This window comes from Acinonyx jubatus, chromosome B3 (genome assembly GCF_027475565.1).
Source record: "Acinonyx jubatus isolate Ajub_Pintada_27869175 chromosome B3, VMU_Ajub_asm_v1.0, whole genome shotgun sequence".
NCBI classification, from domain to species: domain Eukaryota; kingdom Metazoa; phylum Chordata; class Mammalia; order Carnivora; family Felidae; genus Acinonyx; species Acinonyx jubatus.
Genome location: NC_069386.1, coordinates 19,627,899 through 19,650,242, shown reverse-complemented (window position 1 = coordinate 19,650,242; position 22,344 = coordinate 19,627,899). Strand labels below are relative to the sequence as shown.

Genomic DNA, 22,344 nt, shown 5'->3' with positions numbered 1-22,344 from the left:
TCACTAGCAGGATGAGGACATTCTTTGTTGGCCTATGATTTAATTGTTTGGAAAATGGGATCTCTTCTTCCCTTGTCCTATCTTCTGTTTTGCTGGCACTCAGAGTTTGCTATTGCAACCTCATGTTAATACTCCAAATGTCTCCTCATCGCTTCCTTCCTGTGTCTTTTATTAGATTTTAAAATTACAGCTTTCTGTCACTCATACCATGATGTAAAAATAATGTTGTAAAAAATTGTATGTACTTAACAACATACTTTGTTTTGGGGGAACAGAGCAGAGAGACAGAATGAGATTTAAGAGTGTGTGGACCTGGGCTTGAGTGTCAGTTTGGCCACTTATGGGCTATGTTATATGGCGGGCCATGTGCTCACTTATGGAACTGCACGTGCTCATCTCTTGCTCGGTGGCCTTGTAGGGCTGATGGGGAGGGCAGATGCTGTATGGTGGCAGCAGCATGGGGCAGGCATTCAGTAGTGACAGCCATGATGATGGCCACCGCCACATGGAGCCTTCCCCCTGGAGTGAACTTTTCTGATCTTTGGCCATGTTCTCTCCCCATGAGATCCACATTCCAAGATGCCACGTCAGAAATTAGCAGTGAATAAAAGGTGAATGAAGAGCTAAGTAACCATAAATATGAATTGTAATTTTGCATGTGGTAGTAATTCTAGTTAGAGGTAAGTATTGAGGGGCTTTAGTTGTTAGAAGATGGAAGTCATAACTGAGTATAAGTCTCATTCCTTCAATGTCATGTGCATACAGTAAATATTGATCAATGGCAGTGAGATTTGAGATGCAGTTATTGTTTTAATCTAGGAACAAGAACTATTCTTCTTCCACGATCTGAGTCCTGGGAGCTGCTTTTTTCTTCCCAGAGGAGCCTTCATTTATAACACACTTATGGATTTCATACGAGTAAGTTAATTTTTAAAACTTTTTTTATTCAGCTCCATTGTACATTTTATTATTTTCCTACTTTTGTAATAAAATAGCCAAGTATTTTCATTAACTTTATTTTAGTAATATTAATAAGAATTTTGAACTAAAGAGAAATACTGGGTTGTGCCTCAAAAAGATTGAAATAATTTCTATATTTCCTAAATAAAATGCATTCTTGGATTTCAGTAAGTGCACCTGTTGTCCATAAAAGTTTCTAGAGCATGAACAATACAAAGATAAGAATTAGACTAAATGTGGAACTCCCTGGGAAAGGAGAAGAAAGGAGGAAGTGTCCTATCTGGCACAGAATGCTAAATGATGAACTGTTGATTCTCAAAATGTGGTCCATGGTCCCCCTCCACCGTCCCTGACCCAGGGGTCCATGGTGTCCCTTACTGGTGTGACTCCCAGGTAGCTTGGCACCTCCATCCAGAGCAATTATGTAAAATACCTTCTTGTAATAAAGTCTGTAGATGAGAAAGTCTTAAGTGTTTCTCTCATTTGAACTCCAGGTACTGTTCAGAGGTGATCCATGTAACTACTAGGATTATGTTTCCTTTCTTGTGTTTTTTTCTTTCCTGTAACTAGTAATTACCTAAAATTTTCATTTACTCAGTTTTATATCACTAACTTACTTAGTTCCTATCACTAATTCATCCTCAAACTTTTTCTCAAAACTGCAAAACTCCTTACAGCATATTCTGAGTATTCAGGTAATCTCTAAGTAATTTTTGAAAATTTGGTCCCCTTGTTCCAGAACTAACTTGCTGCAAGGATTCTTGCCAACTGATGTCTCAGCACTTGTTTTCCTCATCATTCTGGCTACTCCCCTCATGTCTCTGCTATGTTGGTTCTCTTCTTCCCTGATCCCATGCCTTCCTCTTCTTTCCTTATCCCTCTCCTTTGGGGAAGCACTTTCTTCAGCAACTTCCTGAGAAAAGGTTACTGGCATGAGCTGGTTATTCTCTGTCTGCCTCACCTGTCTCATCTCCATTCCTTCTTTTCTTGTTCTGTGTCCCTGGAGGCTAAGCTCTGTGGACTTTGTCACCTGGGCTACATACCTTCCAGTAGGGATCTGCCAGTGTGAAGCCATGGGCGGCCAGAGGGCCTGAAGAATCACTGAAGATTATCCGAGACTATAGCAGGTGGTGATGACCATCACAGCTGCTGTTTTGGATAGGCTGTCTTCCAGAAAATCAATATAGCCCCTGGCACCCTGAACTCTCAAGGTTGGTCATTGAGTGTATGGAGAATAAACAGAAAGCCTCTGTGGTAGCCTGATAGGAATCTCTTATCTTTATAGATGTAAGACGCACATGGCTGATGATTAGGCCCAAGGCCTGATTGTATGGGCTGCAGAATTGTAAAGCCATTTAAATTCACAACCCCAGTGGTCTCTTATGCAAAGGTAAGGGCACTTCTGGGAAAGAGTGGGTCCTTGAATTTTGGAATAAGAATATTTGGCAGACACGGATGAGGCAGAGGACTTTGAACTCCCAGATACCTTTGTCTGAAGAAACTGGCCTTTCCATGCAAACAAAACAAAACAAAACAAAAAGAATTCAGAAACTTTGCCTGTTTTTTCTCTTGGTTTTCAGTTATATGGTCTTGCCTTTTCCCATATTTGGTAATTTTTTATTATATGCTAAATACTGTATATAAAAATAACTTCAGAGGCTTTAGATGATGTCATCTCCTACTAGAACATTTACCCTCTGTCAAGATTGAAGCCTAATTAATCCATTCAAAGATGGAGCTGAGTTAGGGCTGGGCTTCCATTTTGATAAGACAGAGTCTGCCTCTTATTCATCCCTGTTTCTAGGGCATGGCCCTGTGGGGTTTCCAGTTGACAGTCTGTGGTCTTTTCAGCTCCAAAAAACTGGTGGAGGTCCAATTCTGCTCTTCAAATGTGTTCTACTGTTGGCTAAGCAAATGATTGCACATCTCATCCAATCACTGCATTGGCTCAAAATCTAATAATATGTCATCTGAATCAGGTCTAGGTATAGATGAGGGTCTTCGGGTGCAAAGTACAGATTACCAAATGCAGTTCTGCTCATCTTAAGATCTGTGAATTAAAGGGACAATTGTGTCTGGGTCAACCCCACCCCAACATTAATAAAATGATGATAGAGAAATAGGAGGCAGTACATACTGCCATTCAAAAAGGGGCGGGGGAGAGTAGTTGTCACTGATCTGCGGATACCCTGGCAACCTACTTGTTCTTTCTCCCTGGTCAAAAAGTGCACTTTGAGTAGGACTTAGTTTTGTCTCTTCCTGGGTTATGGTTCTGCCCTTTGAACCATCCTTCCTTTACCATGAGAAATAGCCCATGCGGACCTCTGAGTAGCTTTCTCAGTGTTCTCAACCTGTTTCTTTCAGTAGGACTTTGGACATCCCAAGGCCTCATTTCATTTTGTGCTGTCTCTGTCCGTTTTAGTCTAAGCCAGGACAATTCCTTTAAAAACTTTGTGGGGTCTTTTATATACATTTGTAATCAACACTTCTATAAAAACCACAGCTGTGCCTCTTTATGAACCAAATTCTTCTCTACTTAAGGCTGCCTGTGAGGCTGCTGCAAGACTATACACTTAAGATTCTTAAAAGCCTTAATGCTTAGCTGACAGAGTCTACAAAGCACCATCTTAAGACTCTCATTCAGATCACTGGAGATACTCATTCAGATCACTGTGAGGTCTTCATAAATGGCACACCTTTATACCCTCAAGAGCTTTACTATAAGGCCATGCTTTATTGGCTGTACCCTGTATTTTATTTTTGTGCTAAAGCCATTCTTACCTTATGAGTCTTTTGCTGGATGAGTCTGAGGACGCAATAGTTTTATTTTTGAACCCAACAGGTCCTGGCATTTTGGTATCTCCTCTGCAAAAATAGTACCCTGTTTAGTTTTTGTCTCTCTTGTATTTTATCGTAGGCAGCTCTAAGTAGTCAGTTGTTCCTTTGTACTTTCTGCCCAGACACATCCCTAGCTATGGTCCGTGAATTCTTTGGGTACTCTTTCTGTTTTTCATTTACCTCACGTGATGGTGTTACCAGTTTTCTGGCACCACAAGAGTCCCCTTTTCTTCATCCTCCAATATATTTTCCTCACTGTCCTTCAAGTTCCCACAGTCTCTAGCCACCCAGCTTCTGCCCACCACCTGGCCCCAAAGCCAAGGCTGCCTATTTTAGGTTGCTATTATAGCAGCACCCACAACCAGAACAAATTCTGTTCTGGCTGTCTGTCGCAGCATAACAAAATATCCCAAAGCTTAGTGGCTTAAAATGGCCATTTTTTTTTTCCATTGTTATCTCTAATGGTTCCAAGTGTTAGACTTAATTAGCATGGTTCTTACATTGAATTCCTTATATGGCCACATTCAGGTGGAAGCTGATGCCAGAGTTGCTGATTGGAGGTTCAGTTACATTTGTTAAAATGCATAAATCTGAAGCATACAGGTCAATAAATGTTCCCATGTGTGTACATCTACACAGTCACCACCCAGATCAAGACATAGAACATGTCCATCCTATAAGGTCCTCTTGGGTCTTCCCAGTCAATACCACCTCCCCTCTTCTCACCTGGGATAATCTTGCTGATTTCTGTCCACCATAGATCAATTGTTCCTGGTCTTCAAAACTTCATGTAAATGGACTCCTACAGTATTAGCTATTTATTGTGTTTCTGGCTTCTTTTGTTCAGCTTAATGTCTGAGAGTCATCCAGGTTTTGCATATAATTATTTTTCTATTGTTTGAGGTACTTCATTTTGTGAATATAGTACAGCGTATTTATTCGTTCTCCTGTAGGTATACATTTAAGTTGTTTCCACTTTGGAGCTATTTGACATGAAACTGCTGTGAACATTTTGTACATGTCTTTTGGTGGGCACAGTACTCACTTCTCTTGGGTATATACGTGGAAGTGGAATTGCTAGGTTGTAGAGTGTTACTGACTAATTTAACAAAGTGCTGAAAAGTTTTCATGTGGTTGAACCATTTAATGTTCCTTCTAAAATATATGAGCTGTCACTTACTCTACATTCTCTTCAACACTTGGTATTCAGTTTGTCATTCTGGTTGGTACCGTGGTATTATTCTGCATTTCCCCGATGAATAATGATGTGACAACCTTCTCATATGCTTGTCGGTCATTTGGAATCCTCTTTTGTGAAGTATTTTGTCAATTAAAAAAATTGGATTGTTAGTCTCTTAATTATTTTTAGGAGTTCTTCTGTATTCTGATATGAATCATTTGCTGAATGTACATATTATGAGTATATTTTTTCAGGCTGCAGCTTATTGTTTCTCTTTCTTAATGATGTGTTGCAACCAACAGTTCTTGTGTTTAACAAAGTCCTGCTTTGCTTTTTTTTTTCCTTTCTGGTTAGTGCTTTCATGCTGTGTTTAAGAAATCTTTGCCTATTTTGGAGTCATGAAAATATTCTTCTTTGTTCCATTCTAGAAGCTTGGTTGAATTTGTTTTCAGACTTAAGGACATGAGCTACCTTGAATTCATTTTTAGGTTCTGTGCAGTAGAGGGATCAAGGTTCATTTTTTCCATAGGGTTATCCAGGAACTTCAATACCATTTATTAATACAGTAGAGTCTTTGTCCTAAACTGTATAATAATATGCATATAATAGTCATTATGTATTTCTGTATATTTATTCTATTCTTTTGTCCCTTTGTTGTCTGTCCTCGCACTAACACCACACTGCTTTGATTACTGTACTTATTTTAACTATATTTTAAGTCTTAATATCAGTTTAATTTTAAGTTTTTCAGGATTATTTTGGCTATTCTAGATTCTTTGTGTTTCCATATAAATTTTATATGATGCTTATCAAGTTTCTAAAAAATAACTGCTGGAATTTTTATTGGAATGTCCTTCACTCTATAGATTAATTTGTAGATAATTTACATCTTAACCACATTGAGTTATGAACATGGAAATTTTGTCAGTTCATTTAGTTCTTTATTTTCCTTCAGCAATATTTTGTAATTTCTATTTTAGAAGTCTTGCACATTTTTCATCAGGTTCATGCCTAGATATTTGCTTTTTTTAATTGAAATAACAGAGAAACAGATAAAAAAGGTGCTCATCATTATTAGTCATCAAAGAAATGAAAATTAGGGCTGCAGTGAGGTATAATTACATGTCCACTTGAATGTCCCCCTCCACACACACACTCCCCATGGCCAACAAAACAAAACAAAAACAAAAATAAAACCCTGAAAACACTAGAACTTGGCAAGAATGTGGAGAAATTCTAACTCCCATTGCCTGTGTGCAAAATGGTACAGCTACTTTGTAAAAACAGTTTGGCAGTTTCTTACAGTTAAACATATGCTTAACTGTGTGACCCATCAATTTCACTCCTAGTTATTTACCCAAGAAAAATAAAAACACATGTCTATACAGAGGCTTTGAATGTCCATAGAAGCTTTATTTATTGTGGCAAAAAAAATGGAAACAACAGAGAGTCTCATCAGCTAGTGAACAGATAAGCATAACCTTGATATGTAATGGACTACTCCTCAGCAATAAAAAGGAATGGAGTACTGATACATGCAACAAGAAGGAATAATCTCAAAGGTTTTATGCTAAACCAAAGAAGTCAGTCAGAAGCCACATGTGGTATGATTCCATTATATGAAATTTTAGACATGGTAAAACTATAGTGATAGGAAAGACAATTAGGGGTCCTGGGGACAGGGATAGGGGGTGACTACAGAGGATCTGGAGGGAACTTTTTGATGTGATGGAAATATCCTATGTCTTGATTATGGTGGAGATTACATGACTGTATACATCTGTCAAAAATCATTAAGAATCATGTACTCAAAACTGGTGAATTTTATTGCATATAAATTATACCTAAATAAAGCCATTTTGTAGTAAAACATATATAACATGAAATTTACTATTTTAACCCTTTTTAACCATATGGTTCAGTTGTGTTAAATACATTTGTATTTTGCAGTTATCACCACCATCCATTTCCAGAACTCTTCTCATCTTGCAGAACTGAAACTCTCTAGAACCTTTTCATCATTGCATAATGAATCTCTGAACCCCTTAAACAATGACTCCCCGTTCCCACCTCCTCCAGCTTCTGATAACCACCATTTTACTTTCTGTCTCTATGAATTTGGGTATTCTAGGTAACTCATGTAAGTGGAACCATACAGTATTTGACCTTCATCAAGCTAATTTTTTTAAAAGTCTACTTTGATCTTAATATTGGCAAAACTGCTTTCTTATGTTAGGGCTTGTGTGATATATCTTTTTCTGTCCTTTTATTTTCTGCCTATTTCTGTTTCTATATTGAATGTGCATTTCTTGAAAACTAGAATATTGTTGGGTCTTATTTTTTTGTTCAGTCTGATCATTTGTGTCCTTTTTTTTTTTTTTTTCTGTACCCCTTCTGTGTGTCTCACAGTCCTTCAACAGAGATCCAGTTCTGGTTAATCACCAGGCAGTAGAGGGTGTACATGCGGGGCAGATTCTCATTCACATCAGGCCACCTCAGGGGCCATTGGCCCGTCCAGTATCAACAGACTGTGGCTTGGTGCCAGGTCCTGTCAACTGTAGCCAGAGTAGTGGGGTAGGTGATACTGAGCATAGTGCAGAAACAGTCCATCGTGTGGGGCCATTTTTCTCAGAAATAGAACTGTTGCCTTTCTGTGGAAGGTCATGCAGGAGGGCATATTATTCCCAGTAAGAAGGAAATTCCAAAGTTTCTGAGTCTTTGATTCTGGGGTGAGATGACCTCCACTTATGTTCAAGCCAAGGTGGGTGAACGTTTGGATGTATATTGGTTACTGACTGTATGGAAAACTGATAGTAAATAAATAGAGACATCTTGTTGTTACACTACTTGAAACTCTTCCCCCCTGTATTCGGGAACGTGTCTATCAACTGGTTCTCTATCTTTCTTACTCTCCTTAAATTTTTTCATTCTAGAATTTCATATAATAAAACTCATACTTTTTCAACAAATGTGCAGAACTGTATTATCATCACAACATTCAAGTTACAGAGCAACTTCATTACCCAAAAAATTTCTGTTATGCTACCTCTTTAGAGTCAAACCCTTTCTCCCTTGATCAAACCATTGATTTGTTCTCCATCCTGAAAATTTTGCCATATAAACAGAATCATCACTGTATATAATCTTTTGAGACTCGTTTCTTTCCCTCAGGATAATAGGTATATTAATGGTAGTCTCCTTTTATTATTGAGCAGTATTCCATTGTATGGACATAACACAGATTCCTTAGGTGAGGGACATTTGGATTGCTTCCAAATTTAGGCAATTATGAATAAAGCTGTTATAAATGGTTATGTACAGGTTTTTGTATGAATATAGGTTTTCATTTTACTTGGGTAAATATGTAGGAGTGTGATTTCAGGGTCCTATGGTAAATTTATGTTTATCTTTAGAAGAAAAATCATGGAATAGAAGGGAGTGGCTTCTCTTGTTTTTTTATTCTAATAACCCACTTGGAGAACTTGTGCTTCCTGTTGCCACAACCTTGGATTCAGTGGATTTCCAAACCAAACTTGTCTTTGCAGACATATAAGATATCAAAATATTTAGCCCTGTGCAGGGAGAGTCCTGACAGTGCACTCAAAGGGTTTAACTCTAGGGAATCTAGAGAAGAAAATATTTGCAGAGGTGTGGGTCCAGTTGAGGTAACTAAGAAGGGAATGTAGAGTATCCAGGGATTATCAACCTCAGGCTCCCTTACCTTCCACCCCTAGGCCCAAACAGGTGAGGAGAAAGTGTTCCAGAACTTAGAGAGAGCTTGAAGTGTGGAAGAGAGGCTGTAACTGGAGATTACAGCCAGAGACAGAATAAACCCAAGGCAAGGAAGAAGTAGGAAAGGAGGGAGTAAATACCCTGACCACTCTCTTCTCCTACCCTTGGGATCCTTTTGGAACCTCTCCTTAGTCAAACCCAACTAGAACTCAAGGCAAGTAAGCCTGGTGATGGAGTCCATAGAAGTCGACTTTGGGGAACACAGAGCAGAGCAGAGAAGGGAGGCAGATATCCCAGGATGGGGTGGCTCAGGTTGGTAAATGGAGAAAAACCAACACAGCCCAATCCCTTTGCTACTTGGTGTCCACTTTTGTCCTTTGCTTGCATGAAGTTATTTATTTCCTCACACAAAGTCCCATCAGCCAATGTATCATTTACATCAGTTCAGTCTCAGCAAAAATTAAAATGTGACATTAGCCACCATCAGTGTTCTTCGTGTATTCAGAGAAAAGAAATAATTCAGTGTTAACAGTTCCAGCCCCAGGCTCTGTAGATGGACACAAAGCCTAAGTTAATAAATCAGAGCTTCCTTCCTCCACCACCCATTCCATATTCTCCTTGTCCCTCCAATATCTCAGATGGAAAGAGCATTTCATTTGGTGAATGCATTAGTTTCATAGAGTGCCTAACAAAGCACTGTAACAGAGTGGCTTAAAACAACAGACATGTATTGTCTTGCAGTTCTGGAGGCCAGACGTGTAAATTAAGGCATTGGTGAGCTATGCTCCCTCTGGAACCTGTGGGTGAGTCCTTCTTCCACTCTTCCCAGCTAGCAGTGGTTTGTCAACCATTGCTGGTGATGCTCAGCTTGTTGATGCCTCCACCCCAGCCCTCACATGGCCTTCTCCCTGTGTGGCTTTGCATCATCTTCCCTCTATATGTGTCTGTTTCTGTCAAAATTCCCCCCTTTTATAAGGACACCAGTCATATTGGATTAGAGCCCACTCTAATGACCAAATCTTAAGATGATCACCTCTGTAAAGGCCCCGTTTCCCCAAAAGTCCGCATTCTGGTGTCCTGGGGTTAGGACTTCAATGTGCCTTTCTTGAGGGACACCATTCAACTCATAACAGTGGATGACCCAAATTGTCTTCCCACAGGATCCAAGCTTTTCATGATCCTCTCTTTTTTAGGTTACCAGGGTTTCCCCACTGACTATCACTGTTAGATGTGGAAATGCTTAAGGCTCCTCACTGATTCCAGACACAGCCCTTCTTATTCCGTTGTTTAACAGCAGCACAATCCTTCTCAATAATTTGGGTCAGTCATCCTGGCCAGAAGAGCAAGTCATTCTTTGCCTTTTGGTTAACTAGCATAGGGGACCCCAAATGGGCCAGGGACAGTTGCAAATCCCAACAGAAGTATGTCTGGGATTTTTGGTGAAAGCATTCTTTCCTTGGGAACTAAGGTACCTTACTGAGAGATTCCAAAACTTTATGGATAAAGAAAAGATCCTAAGTCTCCTCAGAGAGAAAGCCATAGACATAGGACTAGGTATCAGAATGGAATGACATTTTCAATGGAACACTAAAAAACAGAAGACGAAACAATGCCTTAAAAATATTAAGCCTAAATGGGGCTCCTGGGTGGCTCAGTCAATTAAGTGTCTGATTCTTGATTTCAGCTCAGGTCATGACCTCATGGTTTGTGGGATCAAGCCCCTCATCAGACTCCATGCTGGCAATGCAGAGGTTCTTGGGGTTCTCACTCTCTTCCTGTCTCTCCCCTGCTCTCTTTCTCAAAATAAATAAACTTAAAAAAAAAGTGAAACCTAGAAATCTATACCCAGCTAAAGCAGACTTGCTTCTGGGATTCTCCCATTCAGTTTTCAGCTTCCCCAGGTCTGCCAAGGCAATTGTTCATCTACTTTACAGATTCTTAACTATATAGCTTTCATCTCTCCTCCTTTCCCCTTGACCTTGTAGATTTTTGCTTTTATAAAAATTCTGTTATTTTAGTGTGGCTTGGGGAAGGAGCCATTTAAGTGGAATTTCTGTAGTTTTTATAATGAAAATTGCTGGGAAGCATTGCTCTGTGGCCCTGATATTTAGGTGCTTTCAGGTAGTCAGATCACCAGGTACAGGTAGAGATTCAGTACCTTCAATGGCCTGAAACTAGTATTTCAGGATGAAATATGATTTTTTTAATTAAAACTTTATTTTTAAAACAGCTTTAGGTTTGCAGCAAAATTGAGAGGGAGGTACAGATTTCGCATATACTTCTGGCCCCTACACATGCATAGTGTGCCCCATCACAACAGCACCCCACAGAGTGATGTATTTGTTACATCGATGAGCCAATATTGACACATCACAGTCACCCAAAGTCCCTCATTTACATTAGGGTTCTCTCTTGGTGATATATATTCTATGGGTTGGGCAAATGTATAATGACATGTGTTCAGCATTATATCATAGAGAGTTATTTCCATTGCCTTAAAAATATTCTTTACATAAGTAATTAATTTTAAAAATAAGACTGTTTTGTTAACATGGAAATATACTAAAATTTGATTCCTTAGTTCCAAACTAAAAGTTTTCTTCACTTCCTTTTCCCACTTTATGTCAGACAAATGTACCAATGTTTCACTTATTAAGTGGCCTCCCTTGATATAACATATTTAAGCTTCTCTGAAAGGTCAAAAAGGGTCAAATGATTATAGTATTTTCATCATCACATCATTTCTTTCTCCCTTTCCCACCCCACCCTCCCCCACCATCCGTGTCTCTTTTATGTTAGGGAGATAATTTCCAGTGTGCCATTTTATGTGCTCTGTCGTGACGTGTATTACAATTTTGACTGAAAAACTCAATGTGGAACCAACAAAGTGGACATAGAGACGCTTTAGATAGCAACTTCTACCTCTCCTATGCAGGCCCTCATTAAACTCTAATAATGGAATTGTATCTTTTTTCATCTGTCCCCCACCAGAGGACAATGGTGAACTGTCCTTACGGATGGCACAGATAGGATTGTTTTGCCCACTCTTGCTACCCTGGCAACAATGCCAGACCACAGTGGGAACTCAATCAGTGAATAAGCTGCTATTTGAGACTTTGTCTTTGAGTATAGTTGACACACAATGTGACATTAGTTTCAGGTGTACTACATAGTGATTGCACAAGTTTAGACTTCATGCTAAGCTCACCACAAGGGTGGCTACCATCTAGCCAATACATTGTTATTACAATATCATTGACTATATTCCTTAACGGTGCATCTTATTCCTATGACTTATTCATTCCACAACTTGAAACCTGTATCTCCCATTCCCCTTCACCCATTTTGCTGTTTGTGAGATTTTTATACAAGCATTCTGAACAGCACAAGTGTGTCTCTTTGGCCAGCATTCTGATTGCCTGGTCAGGACCTGGGGGAGGCAGGGTGCCATCACTGGCCATGAGCTACTCTCCCTATAGTGAGGAGGCCACATTCAGTTACTGCTTTCTCAGAGATAATGGAAGTTTCCCTTAGAAGCCTGAAGTAAGTCAAAGACATGAAACATTTTTAAGCTGGAAGAAATCATGATCTACATTGGCTACATAAAGCAGCAGCTGAATATAGGGCTTCCTTCTTTTTTTAAAATTATTTATTTATTTTTAATTTTATTTTTTATTTTTCAAAATTTACATCCAAATTAGTTAGCATATAGTGCAACAATTATTTCAGGAGTACATACCTTAGTGCCCCTTACCCATTTAGCCCTTCCTTCCTCCCACAACCCCTCCAGTAACCCTCAGTTTGTTCTCCATATTTATGAGTCTCTTCTGTTTTGTCCCCCTCCCTGCTTTTATATTATTTTTGTTTCCCTCCCCTTATGTTCATCTGTTTTGTTTCTTGAAGTCCTCATATGAGTGAGGTCATATGATTTTTGTCTTTCTCTGGCTAATTTCACTTAGCATAATACCGTCCAGTTCCATTCACACAGTTGCAAATGGCAAGATTTCATTCTTTTTGATTGCCGAGTAATACTCCATTGTATATATATATATACCACATCTTCTTTATCCATTCATCCATTGATGGACATTTGGGCTCTTTCCATACTTTGGCTATTGTTGATAGTGCTGCTATAAACATGGGGGTGCATGTGTCCTTTTGAAACACCTGTATGCTGTGGATAAATGCCTAGTAGTGTAATTGCTGGGTTGTAGGGTAGTTCTATTTTTAGTTTTTTGAGGAACCTCCATACTTTTTTCCAGAGTGGTTACACCAGCTTGCATTCCCATGGATGAAATATGATTTTTAATCTTCAGAATAAGCAATCAGGGTTTCTTCAGGAGACCAGACTGAGCTGTAGACCTCTCAACCAGCATGGCTGTATTCTTTGCCAGCACTTGATATTCTTTACTCTTTAGAGAAATAAATTGATGAAATGGTATGAGATATATTTTTCCCCAACTTTTTCTTTTGAAAAATTCAAATCTACAGAAAGTTAAAGTGCAGTACACTGAACATCCATGTATCTTTCATCTAGATTCATCAATTTTTAACATTTTGCCAGTTTGCCTTATCTTTCTCTTACATGTATGCATGTGTGTATAAGAAAGACAAAACAATACATATATTTCATGTGTATGTTATAATATATAGAGATGAGGCATGTAGATGGTAGTTATAGTTGGTTTTTGCTAAACTAAGTAAGCAGTAGACATAATGACATTCCCTTCATAGGACATAGTTAAAAAAATTTTTTTTAAGTGTTTACTTATTATTGAGAGACAGAGACAGAGCATGAGCGTGGGAGGGGCAGAGAGGAGGAGACACAGAATCCAAAGCAGGCTCCAGGCTCCAAGCTGTCAGCACAGAGCCCAACGCGGGGTTCAAACTCACAAACTGCGAGATCATGACCTAAGCCGAAGTTGGACTCTTAACCAACTGAGCCACCCAGGCACCCCTAAGACATACTTTAAAATCATTCCCAAATACATGAATTGCTAACATGAGTAACAATTGTACCCAGAGTGGTTTTAAAATCGATTCATCATCATCTCTGAGCCAAGCTTTAAACTAGTCTCTAGTAAAAACAAATAAGCAAACACACCAACAGTTCTTCAATTTTGGGGACCTTGTTTAATCTGAATATATAGCGGTATCTGACATAGCCACACAATAATTAGTGCTATTTGTAATAACCTATACTTTTGTTAAAACTTTCTCATTTAGTAAAAATGAAGGCTAGGTAAAGCAGCTTACTGAATGGCTGACATCCAGCTATCCACGAGTGGCTGAAAAGATGCTCTGCCAAAGAGTAACAAATAGCATCCTTTTAAGTGTTAGTAATTTTAAAATGTCATGTTTTAGACTTTTTTAATTGTGAAAAATATTTTTTTTTACTTAATTAAAATATGGTGGTCTAGATTTGTACCAGGTATTTCTTAAGTGATTAACAGAGGGTAAGAACCTAGGAAACCAGCAACAAAGGTCATCTGATTGCTATCTGAAGAAACAAAAATTAAAATAAGTACTTCAGTTGACTCTCTTTTCCTGTCCTCAGTGATTGAAGTAGGGAAGCCATTTACAGGGAGGGAGGGAGAAAAGCCAGTTCATGACTTTATAGATTTCAAACACTTCATATGATAAAAATTAAAATTCTCAGCTTCATTTCTATTTAAAACTAAATAGATCAGAGGCACCTGTGTGACTCAGTCAGTTAAGCAACCAATCTGAATTTCAGCTCAGGTTATGATCTCAGTTTGTGGGATCAAGCCCCGTGTTGGGCTCTGCACTGACAGCCTGGAACCTTCTTGGGATTCTCTCTCTCTCTGCTCCTCCCCTGCTCATTCTCTCTCTCTCTCTCTCTCTCTCTCTCTCTCTCAAAATAAGTAAATAAACTTTAAAAAATAATGATAAAACTAAATAGATCAAAAGTAAATTTGCATGCAATGTAGCATTCAGGCTTATTGAGTTATGAAATTATTTTACCTCTTCAGTATAGAAAAAATCCTGCTGTTTATCTAGAATGTAGCAGGATTTGGGAGTTTGTAGTTATAGAAAGCTTATATATACATAATAATATAATATATAATAGTATATAATACATATAATAGATGTTATATGTAATTATATATAATTTCAATTACTAATTTTCAAAGAATTAAAACATGGACTATATGCAGTTGTATAATATAAAATAAAGATACTTAATATGAAAATTATACTGAGAGTACATTAATCTAACCTTCATGACCCAGAGAGTACGACACCTAAAACTGAGGGCACCTTAACCAGGAATTAATAGAAGATGCAATACCAGGGGCGCCTGGGTGGCTCAGTCAGTTGAGCGTCTGGCTTTGGCTCAGGTTGTGATCTCCTGGTTCGTGAGTTCGAGCCCCACGTCAGGCTCTGTGCTGACAGCTGGGAGCCTGGGGCCTGCTTTGGATTCTGTGTCTCCCTCTCTCTCTTTGCTCCTCCCCAGCTTGCACTCTGCCTCTCCCTCTCTCAAAAATAAATAATAAACATTAAAAAAAAAAAAAGATGTAATCCTAAGTTAAAAATATTTGCACCTGGTGTTACTTCGTGTGGAATTGTGATCTGTCGTGCCACATTTTAACATTCAACGCATTTATCTTAAAGGAGGAATATCACCAACGTAACTTCACAGAGGTGCTCTCTCCCAACATGTACAACAGCAGGCTCTGGGAAACCTCAGGCCACTGGCAGCATTACAGTGAGAACATGTTTACCTTTGATATTGAAAAGGACACTTTTGCCCTTAAGCCCATGAACTGTCCAGGGCATTGGTGAGTATTAAAAGTGAAGCAAATCTGGGGTGACTGGGTGGCTTAGTCGGTTAAGCATCTGACTTCAGCTCAGGTCATGATCTCACATTTCATGGGTTCAAGTTCCGCATCAGACTCTGTGCTCACAGCTCAGAGCCTGGAGCCTGCTTTGGATTCTGTGTCTTCCTCTCTTTCTCTCTCTGCCCCTCCCCTGCTTGCACTCTCTCTCTCTGTCTCTCAAAAATAAATAAAAATGTTGAAAAAACAATTAGGTTCAGTGCCAAAATAATGGCACATTCCAGATGTTCTTGGAGCCTGAGGGCAGACTGCCCAGCCCTGCCTACAGAAGTGTCCAAGAGGGCTTCACTTAAGAAGTAGCCTTTGAGGGGGCGCCTGGGTGGCTCAGTCGGTTGAGCATCCCACTTTGGCTCAGGTCATGCTCTCATGTTTTGTGAGTTTGAGCCCCGCATTGGGCTCCACACTGACAGTGCGGAGCTTGCTTGGGATTCTCTCTCTCCCTCTCTCTCTCTGCCCCTTCCCTACTCACTCTCTTTGTCTTTCTCCACATGAATAAACTTACACACAAAAAAGTAGACTTTGAAGTAAATTGTACACAGTAAGTGGAAATTCATTGGGTGAATAAGAATATGGAACAGAATTTCTGGAAGAGAGGACAGACAGGGTCCTTTCTCAGAGTACTGCAGTGATATAAATTCAAGGTTCAATAATTCCTAGAATTTGTTTTTAAACTGGTGATCTAAGAACCAGAATAAGGTGTTTACAAGTCTTGAGGCTTCATTGTAACTTATTATTTAGATAATTACTTAATCTTTGCCGTGCTAAGTACAAGCTATGTGTCGTTGCATCTTTTCTAGTTTAATGTTTGCCCATCGTCCGCGATCATGGAGGGAAATGCCTATAAGATTTGCTGATTTTGGAGTTCTTCATAGGAATGAATTGTCGGGAACTTTAAGTGGCTTGACTCGAGTTAGACGCTTCCAGCAGGATGATGCGCACATCTTCTGCACAGTAGAGCAGGTAAACAGTAATACAGGATGAAGCATGGTTGGCATAAATTCAGTGTGTTGCCTTGAACACATCTCTTAGTTTCAGAGTCGCTGTAAAATAAGGTCTTTGGTCTTGTCTCTGAAGTCTCCTTCAGATCTAACATTTTGCGATCCTCTAATTTGGGTAACAGATCAGTAATCTCTAGTCATGAAATGTATTATTTTTTTCTTTAAAGTTTCCTCCAGTTTTATTAACTTAAATACACTAAGTGGAATATTTTAAGGGATTTGGTAGAATTTTGTGGTTTTTTGTTTGTTTTTCAACATTGTGTAGAAGTGAGAGTTTACTTTTTCAGGTTTTTAGGTCACTTCAAATAAAAATTGTCATGAAAAAGGCCACTATCAAATGATTTGACCTAATTGACATTCATAGAACACTTCAACCAATAACAGCAGAGTATACATTCTTTGAAAGTGCACACAAATTACCAAGATAGACCATATTCTGGGACTAAATAAATTCTCAACAAACTTAAAGGGATTCAATTCACACAAAATATGTTCTCTGGTCACAGGAGAATTAAAGTAGACATCAGTAACAGAGAGCTATCTGGAAAATCCTCAAATATTTAGAAAGTAAATAACACACTTCTAAATAATACATGGATCAAAGAAGAGATCAAATAGGAAATTAGAAAGTATTATATATCAAATGAAATGAAATACAATACATCAAAATTTATGGGATGCCATTAAAATGATACTTGGAGGGACATTTGTAGCACTAAATGCCTATATCAGAAATATGTATATCAATGACATCAGCTTCCATTTAATAAACTAAAAAAAAACAACAAAAAAACCCAAATTACATCAGAAGTAAATATTAGAAAATAACACAGAAATCAGTGAAATATAAAAAAAGAAAAACAATGAAAATATCAGTAAAAACCAAAGTCTATTTCTCGGAAAAGATCAATAAAATTTATAAACTTTTAGACTGATCAGAAGAAAAAGAGAAGGTACAAATTAAAAATACTAGAAATGAGAGACATGGCATTATTTCAGGTTCTATAGATAGTAAAAGAATACCAAGGCAATATTATGAACAATTTTATACCAGTAAATTTGACAACTTAGATAAAATGGACAAATTTCCTTGAAAGACAAACTACCAAACTTCATTCAAGAAGTAGATAGTCTGACTAGCCCTGTGTCTATTAAAGAAGTTGAATTGGAACTGAACAGGCTTTGCACAAAGAAAACTTCAAGCCATTATGGAATCACTGGTGAATTCTACCAAGCACTGGAAGAAAAAATAATACCTATTTCTCACATTCTTGCTGGACGTTAACAAAGACCTCCCACACACCTTATAGTATCAGTGGAGTATCATGTGGGCATAGACTTCCACCCTCATCTGGCAGTAACAAGGTGCCTCCCTGCTTGAGTGGTGTCAGGGAAGGTCTAGTGGAAAGATAGGACTTTTACTACCACCCCACAGTAATGAGGCCACGAACTCAATGTGGTCAGTAATGGCAACAGTAACAAGATACTCCTCCCTGACAAGGTGTTATCAGAGGAAACCTAGTGGAGTACCAGAAATCCCACTGTCACCAGCAGTCATGGCCCCCCAGTGGGAAACCTAGATCATCTATTCCCACTTTGCAGTAACCAGGAAGTACTTCATCCTCTAGTTGGAGTGAAGTCTGTGGAAGCCAGCTAAAACAGAAGGTTTAAATAAAATTAAAGGTCTTATACTGCCCAAACTTTAAATTTTATAAATCAAAAGTCAAACATCATGCCAAGAACTAGGAAAATCTCAACTTAATGAAAATGGACAATCTATGAACACTAATGTGGAGATGACAAGGATATTAGCATTATCTCACTAAGATATCTCGTTTAAAGGAGCCATCATAAGAATGCCTTAGCAAGCAATTACAGACACACTTGAAACAAATGATAAAAAAGTTTCAACAAAGAAATAGAAAATCTCAGGAAAGAAATAAGAGATCTAAAGAAGAACCAAATGTAAATCTTAGAAGTGAAAAATATAATAACTGAAATAAAATAGTAGATGGATTCATGAGCAGAATGGAGGGGACAGAGAAAAAAAAATCCGTGAACTTGAAGACAACCATGGACATTACCTAGTTTGAACAACAAAGAGAAGAGACTGAAATAAAAATGAACAAAATTTCAGAGACTAGTGGAACTAAAACAAAATGCCTAATATTTATGTTACCAGAGTTCTGGAAGAAGAGGGGAATAAGGATGTAGGTGAAACGTACTCAAAGACATAATGGCTGAAACTTCCAACTTTGGCAAAAGACATAAGCCTACAGATTCAAGAAGCTGAGAAAACTCCCAAAAGGATAAACCCAAAGAAATCCACACCAAGGCACATCATAGCCAAATTTCTGAAAACTAATGATAAAGAAAATGTTTGAAAGCAATGGGAGAGTGATCAACATTATCTTTAAGAAAAATTTTTTTTGCACAAAAGGAAATTTTTCATCAAAAACCATGGATGTTAGAAGGAAGTGAACAACACTTTTTAAATGCTGAAAGAACTGTCAACCCAGAATTCTATATCCATAAAAAATACCCTTCAGGAATGAAGGGGAAATCAAAACCTACCTTAAAATAATGGCTCTAGGAAGTACTCTAAGAAAGATAAATATATTTCCCTTTGCCTTTTGAGTTTTCTAAATTATGCTTGATGGTTGAAGCAAAGATTATAACACTGTCTGATATGGTTCTCAGCATATGTATGAAGAAACATCTAAGAAAATTATACTATAAATGGAGTAAAGGGACGTAAGATTTCTGTACTTGAAGTGATAAAATGATGACATCAGTAAACTGTTATGTAATATCTAGAGAAACCGCTGGGGGAAAAATATACACAGATAGATATATGCTAAAAATAGATAAATAAAAATGGAATTCTAAAAAATACTAAATTAGGCGATAGAAAGGCAGGAAAAAGAAAAGAAAAATGAATAATAAGACAGTACAAGAAGGAAACAATATAGACAACAAAAAAGACAAACTTAAGTCCTAACATATTAAATGTAGATGGTTAAAATAATCTATTAAAATGGAAATATAATTTCAAAATTTGTGGGGCACAGCAAAAACAGTGCTAAAAAGTTAATAGCATTAAATACATGTATTATAAAAGAAGAAAAGTCTCAAATCAATATCTAGACTCCCACTGCAAGACCTAGAAAAAAGGAAGGGCAAAATAAACCCAAAATAAGAAGGAATAAATCAATAAAGACAAGAGCAGAAATCAATGAAATTGAAAACAGAAAAACAATGGAAAAATTAATGAGTTAAAAAACTTTTTTTAAAAAGATTAACAAAATTGGCAAACTTCCTTCAAGACAAAGAAAGAAAAAAACTGGGAAGACAGAAATTACCAATATCAGGAATCAATAGGGGATATCACTAAAGACCTTGAAGACATCAAAAGCATAATAAATGAATGTAATAAACTACTCTACATAAATCAGCTCGACAACTTAGTTGAAATGAGCTTACTCCTTAAAAAGTACAAACTACCATAAAATCACCTGATAGAAATAGATCATTTGAAAAGCTTTGTCACTATTAAAGAAATTGAATTTATAATTTTAAAACTTCCCCAAAAGAAATCTCTAGGCTCAGATTTTTTCACTGAATGCTATTGAACATTTAAAGAAGAATTAGTACCAATTCTGTATACTCTGTTCTGAAATAGAAGAGAAAATACTTCCTAGTTAATTTTATGAAACTACTTTTAACCAATACCAAAACCAGACAAAACTACAGACTAGTATCCCACATGGATACAGATGTAAAAGTCCTTAACATAATATTAGCAAATAGAATTAAACAATATATAAAAATAATTCCACATCATGAGCAATTGAGGTTTAGCCTCCAGGGATGTGAGGCTGATTCAGTGTCAGAACACCTGTCAATGTAATCCACCATATGACAGGCCCATTCATGGGAATGTAAAATGGTACAATCACTTTCAAAAAGAGTTCACTAGTTTCTTAAAAAGTTAAATGCACACCTCCTGTATGACCCAGCCATCTCACTCCTTTTTTTTTTCCCCAAGAGAAAAAGAAAGCACACATCCCTACAAAGACTTGAGCACAAACATTTATTGCAGCTTTACCTGAAATAGCCACAATATAGGAATAACCCTAATGCCCAATAATAGGTGGAAATAAAAAGAAACTGTGGTACAATGGAAAACTACTAAACAAGAAGGAATGATGTAGGGGCACCTGGGTGACTCAGTCAGTTAAGTGTCTGGCTCTTGATTTTGGTTCAGGTCATTGTCTCATTGTTCCTGAGATTCAGCCCTGCATTGGGCTCTGTGCTGACAACAGCCTGCTTGGGATATTCCCTCCCTCTCTCTTTCTGTCTCTCTCAAAATAAATAAATAAACTTAAAAAAAAAAAGGAATGATTTATTGATACTTATAACACAAGTGTATCTATCTCCAAATAATTATTCTGAGTGAAAAAAAGCCAGACAAAAATAGAGCATCTACTGCATGATTCCATGGATAAAACATCTGAAAAATTCAAACTGATCCATAGTGACAAAACGCAGGTCCTTGCCTGTCTCCTCTCTCCTAAATGTGTCTGGTTTTGGGGGCAGCTATCCCGTTTGCATTTAAATGTGCCCTCCTTTCCCCACACCCTCACAGCCCCTAGCTCTGATCTCACCACACTCTCTGGGGCCTCAGTTACTTTGTAGGCTCAGCTAGCTGCCAGTTTCACCTGCATCTCAGCTGTCCCTCTGGAGCTCCAGATCTCAATCTGACAGGGCCTGGTAGACATGTCTCCCTGGCCATCACAAGCATCCTCACATTTGCCATGTGTAAAATCAGTCCCCGCTTTTGCCTTCACACCACTGCCTCACCCTTCCCTGGTCACTCATTCAGTGGATGCACCAACGTCCTGTCCACTGCCCAGGCCAGGAATCCAGGTGCCCTTTACTTTTTACTCCTCATGTCCAATTAACCATAAGCCCTATTGATAGCTCTCCCTAAATGTATTGTTAATTCCTGAGTAATTTTGTTCATCCATTCCTGAATTTCCAGCACTTGGCACAAATTCCTTGCATTCCAGCTGCTTCTCTTTGGTTCAAACTACCATCATCTCCCTCCTAAATGACCCTACCAGCTTCCCAATGTGCCTGGCTTCTAGTCTTGCCAGTCCACTTCCCATGAAAGGAACCGATGGGATTGTGTTTGTCTCTTGCTGAAGAACCCTTCATTGGTTTCCCATTGCTCTCAGGGTAAAAAGTGCAGACACTACCCTGACTTTGAAGATCCTTAATTTTCTCTGGTCCCTGTCTGCCCCTAGACTGATCACCTACCAACTTCCCTTCTGTGCCGCTCTTCCGTCTCATACACAACGTGGTCCCACAGCAGCTTCCTGGAGCTGCCCTGCCCTAGCCTGCCCCTCTCTCCTCTAGGCCCTCACTCTTAGCATTTCCTCTGCTCCAGAAGCTCCTCCCCCTCGCTTTCCATGGAGAACTCTTACTTATCCTGTTGTCGCAGCAGCTTGGCTATCACTCCCTCTGGACAGCCACTCTTCCCCCTTTTGTGTGGCATTGCTCATGGTGAGGTAGCCTTGTCTGGACTGGGAGTTGCTGGTTGCCTGGTCACGCCTGGAGTGCGGTGGGCGTTTCTTGAGTATTTGAGTAAGGAATGGATGAACAACCAAAACAGTGTCATCAGCTGTGTAGTAAAAACATGCCTTATTTCTATCTGACACGGAGAATTCTTTTAAATGCCAGAAACTGATTTGATTTGGTGTTACCTATTTAG

At 38.4% G+C, this 22,344-nt stretch overlaps 1 protein-coding gene across 2 annotated transcripts in view; it reads left to right on the top strand.

Moving 5' to 3' along the window:
• Positions 1 to 22,344, top strand: part of TARS3 (threonyl-tRNA synthetase 3) — a 62,938-nt gene that overhangs the window by 26,553 nt on the left and 14,041 nt on the right. For both annotated transcript variants that reach the window (XM_053223637.1, XM_027067918.2), the window contains 3 exons: positions 820 to 918; positions 15,347 to 15,513; positions 16,368 to 16,530. In XM_053223637.1, coding sequence (XP_053079612.1) covers positions 820 to 918; positions 15,347 to 15,513; positions 16,368 to 16,530 — 429 coding nt within the window. The remainder of the gene's footprint in view (positions 1 to 819; positions 919 to 15,346; positions 15,514 to 16,367; positions 16,531 to 22,344) is intronic.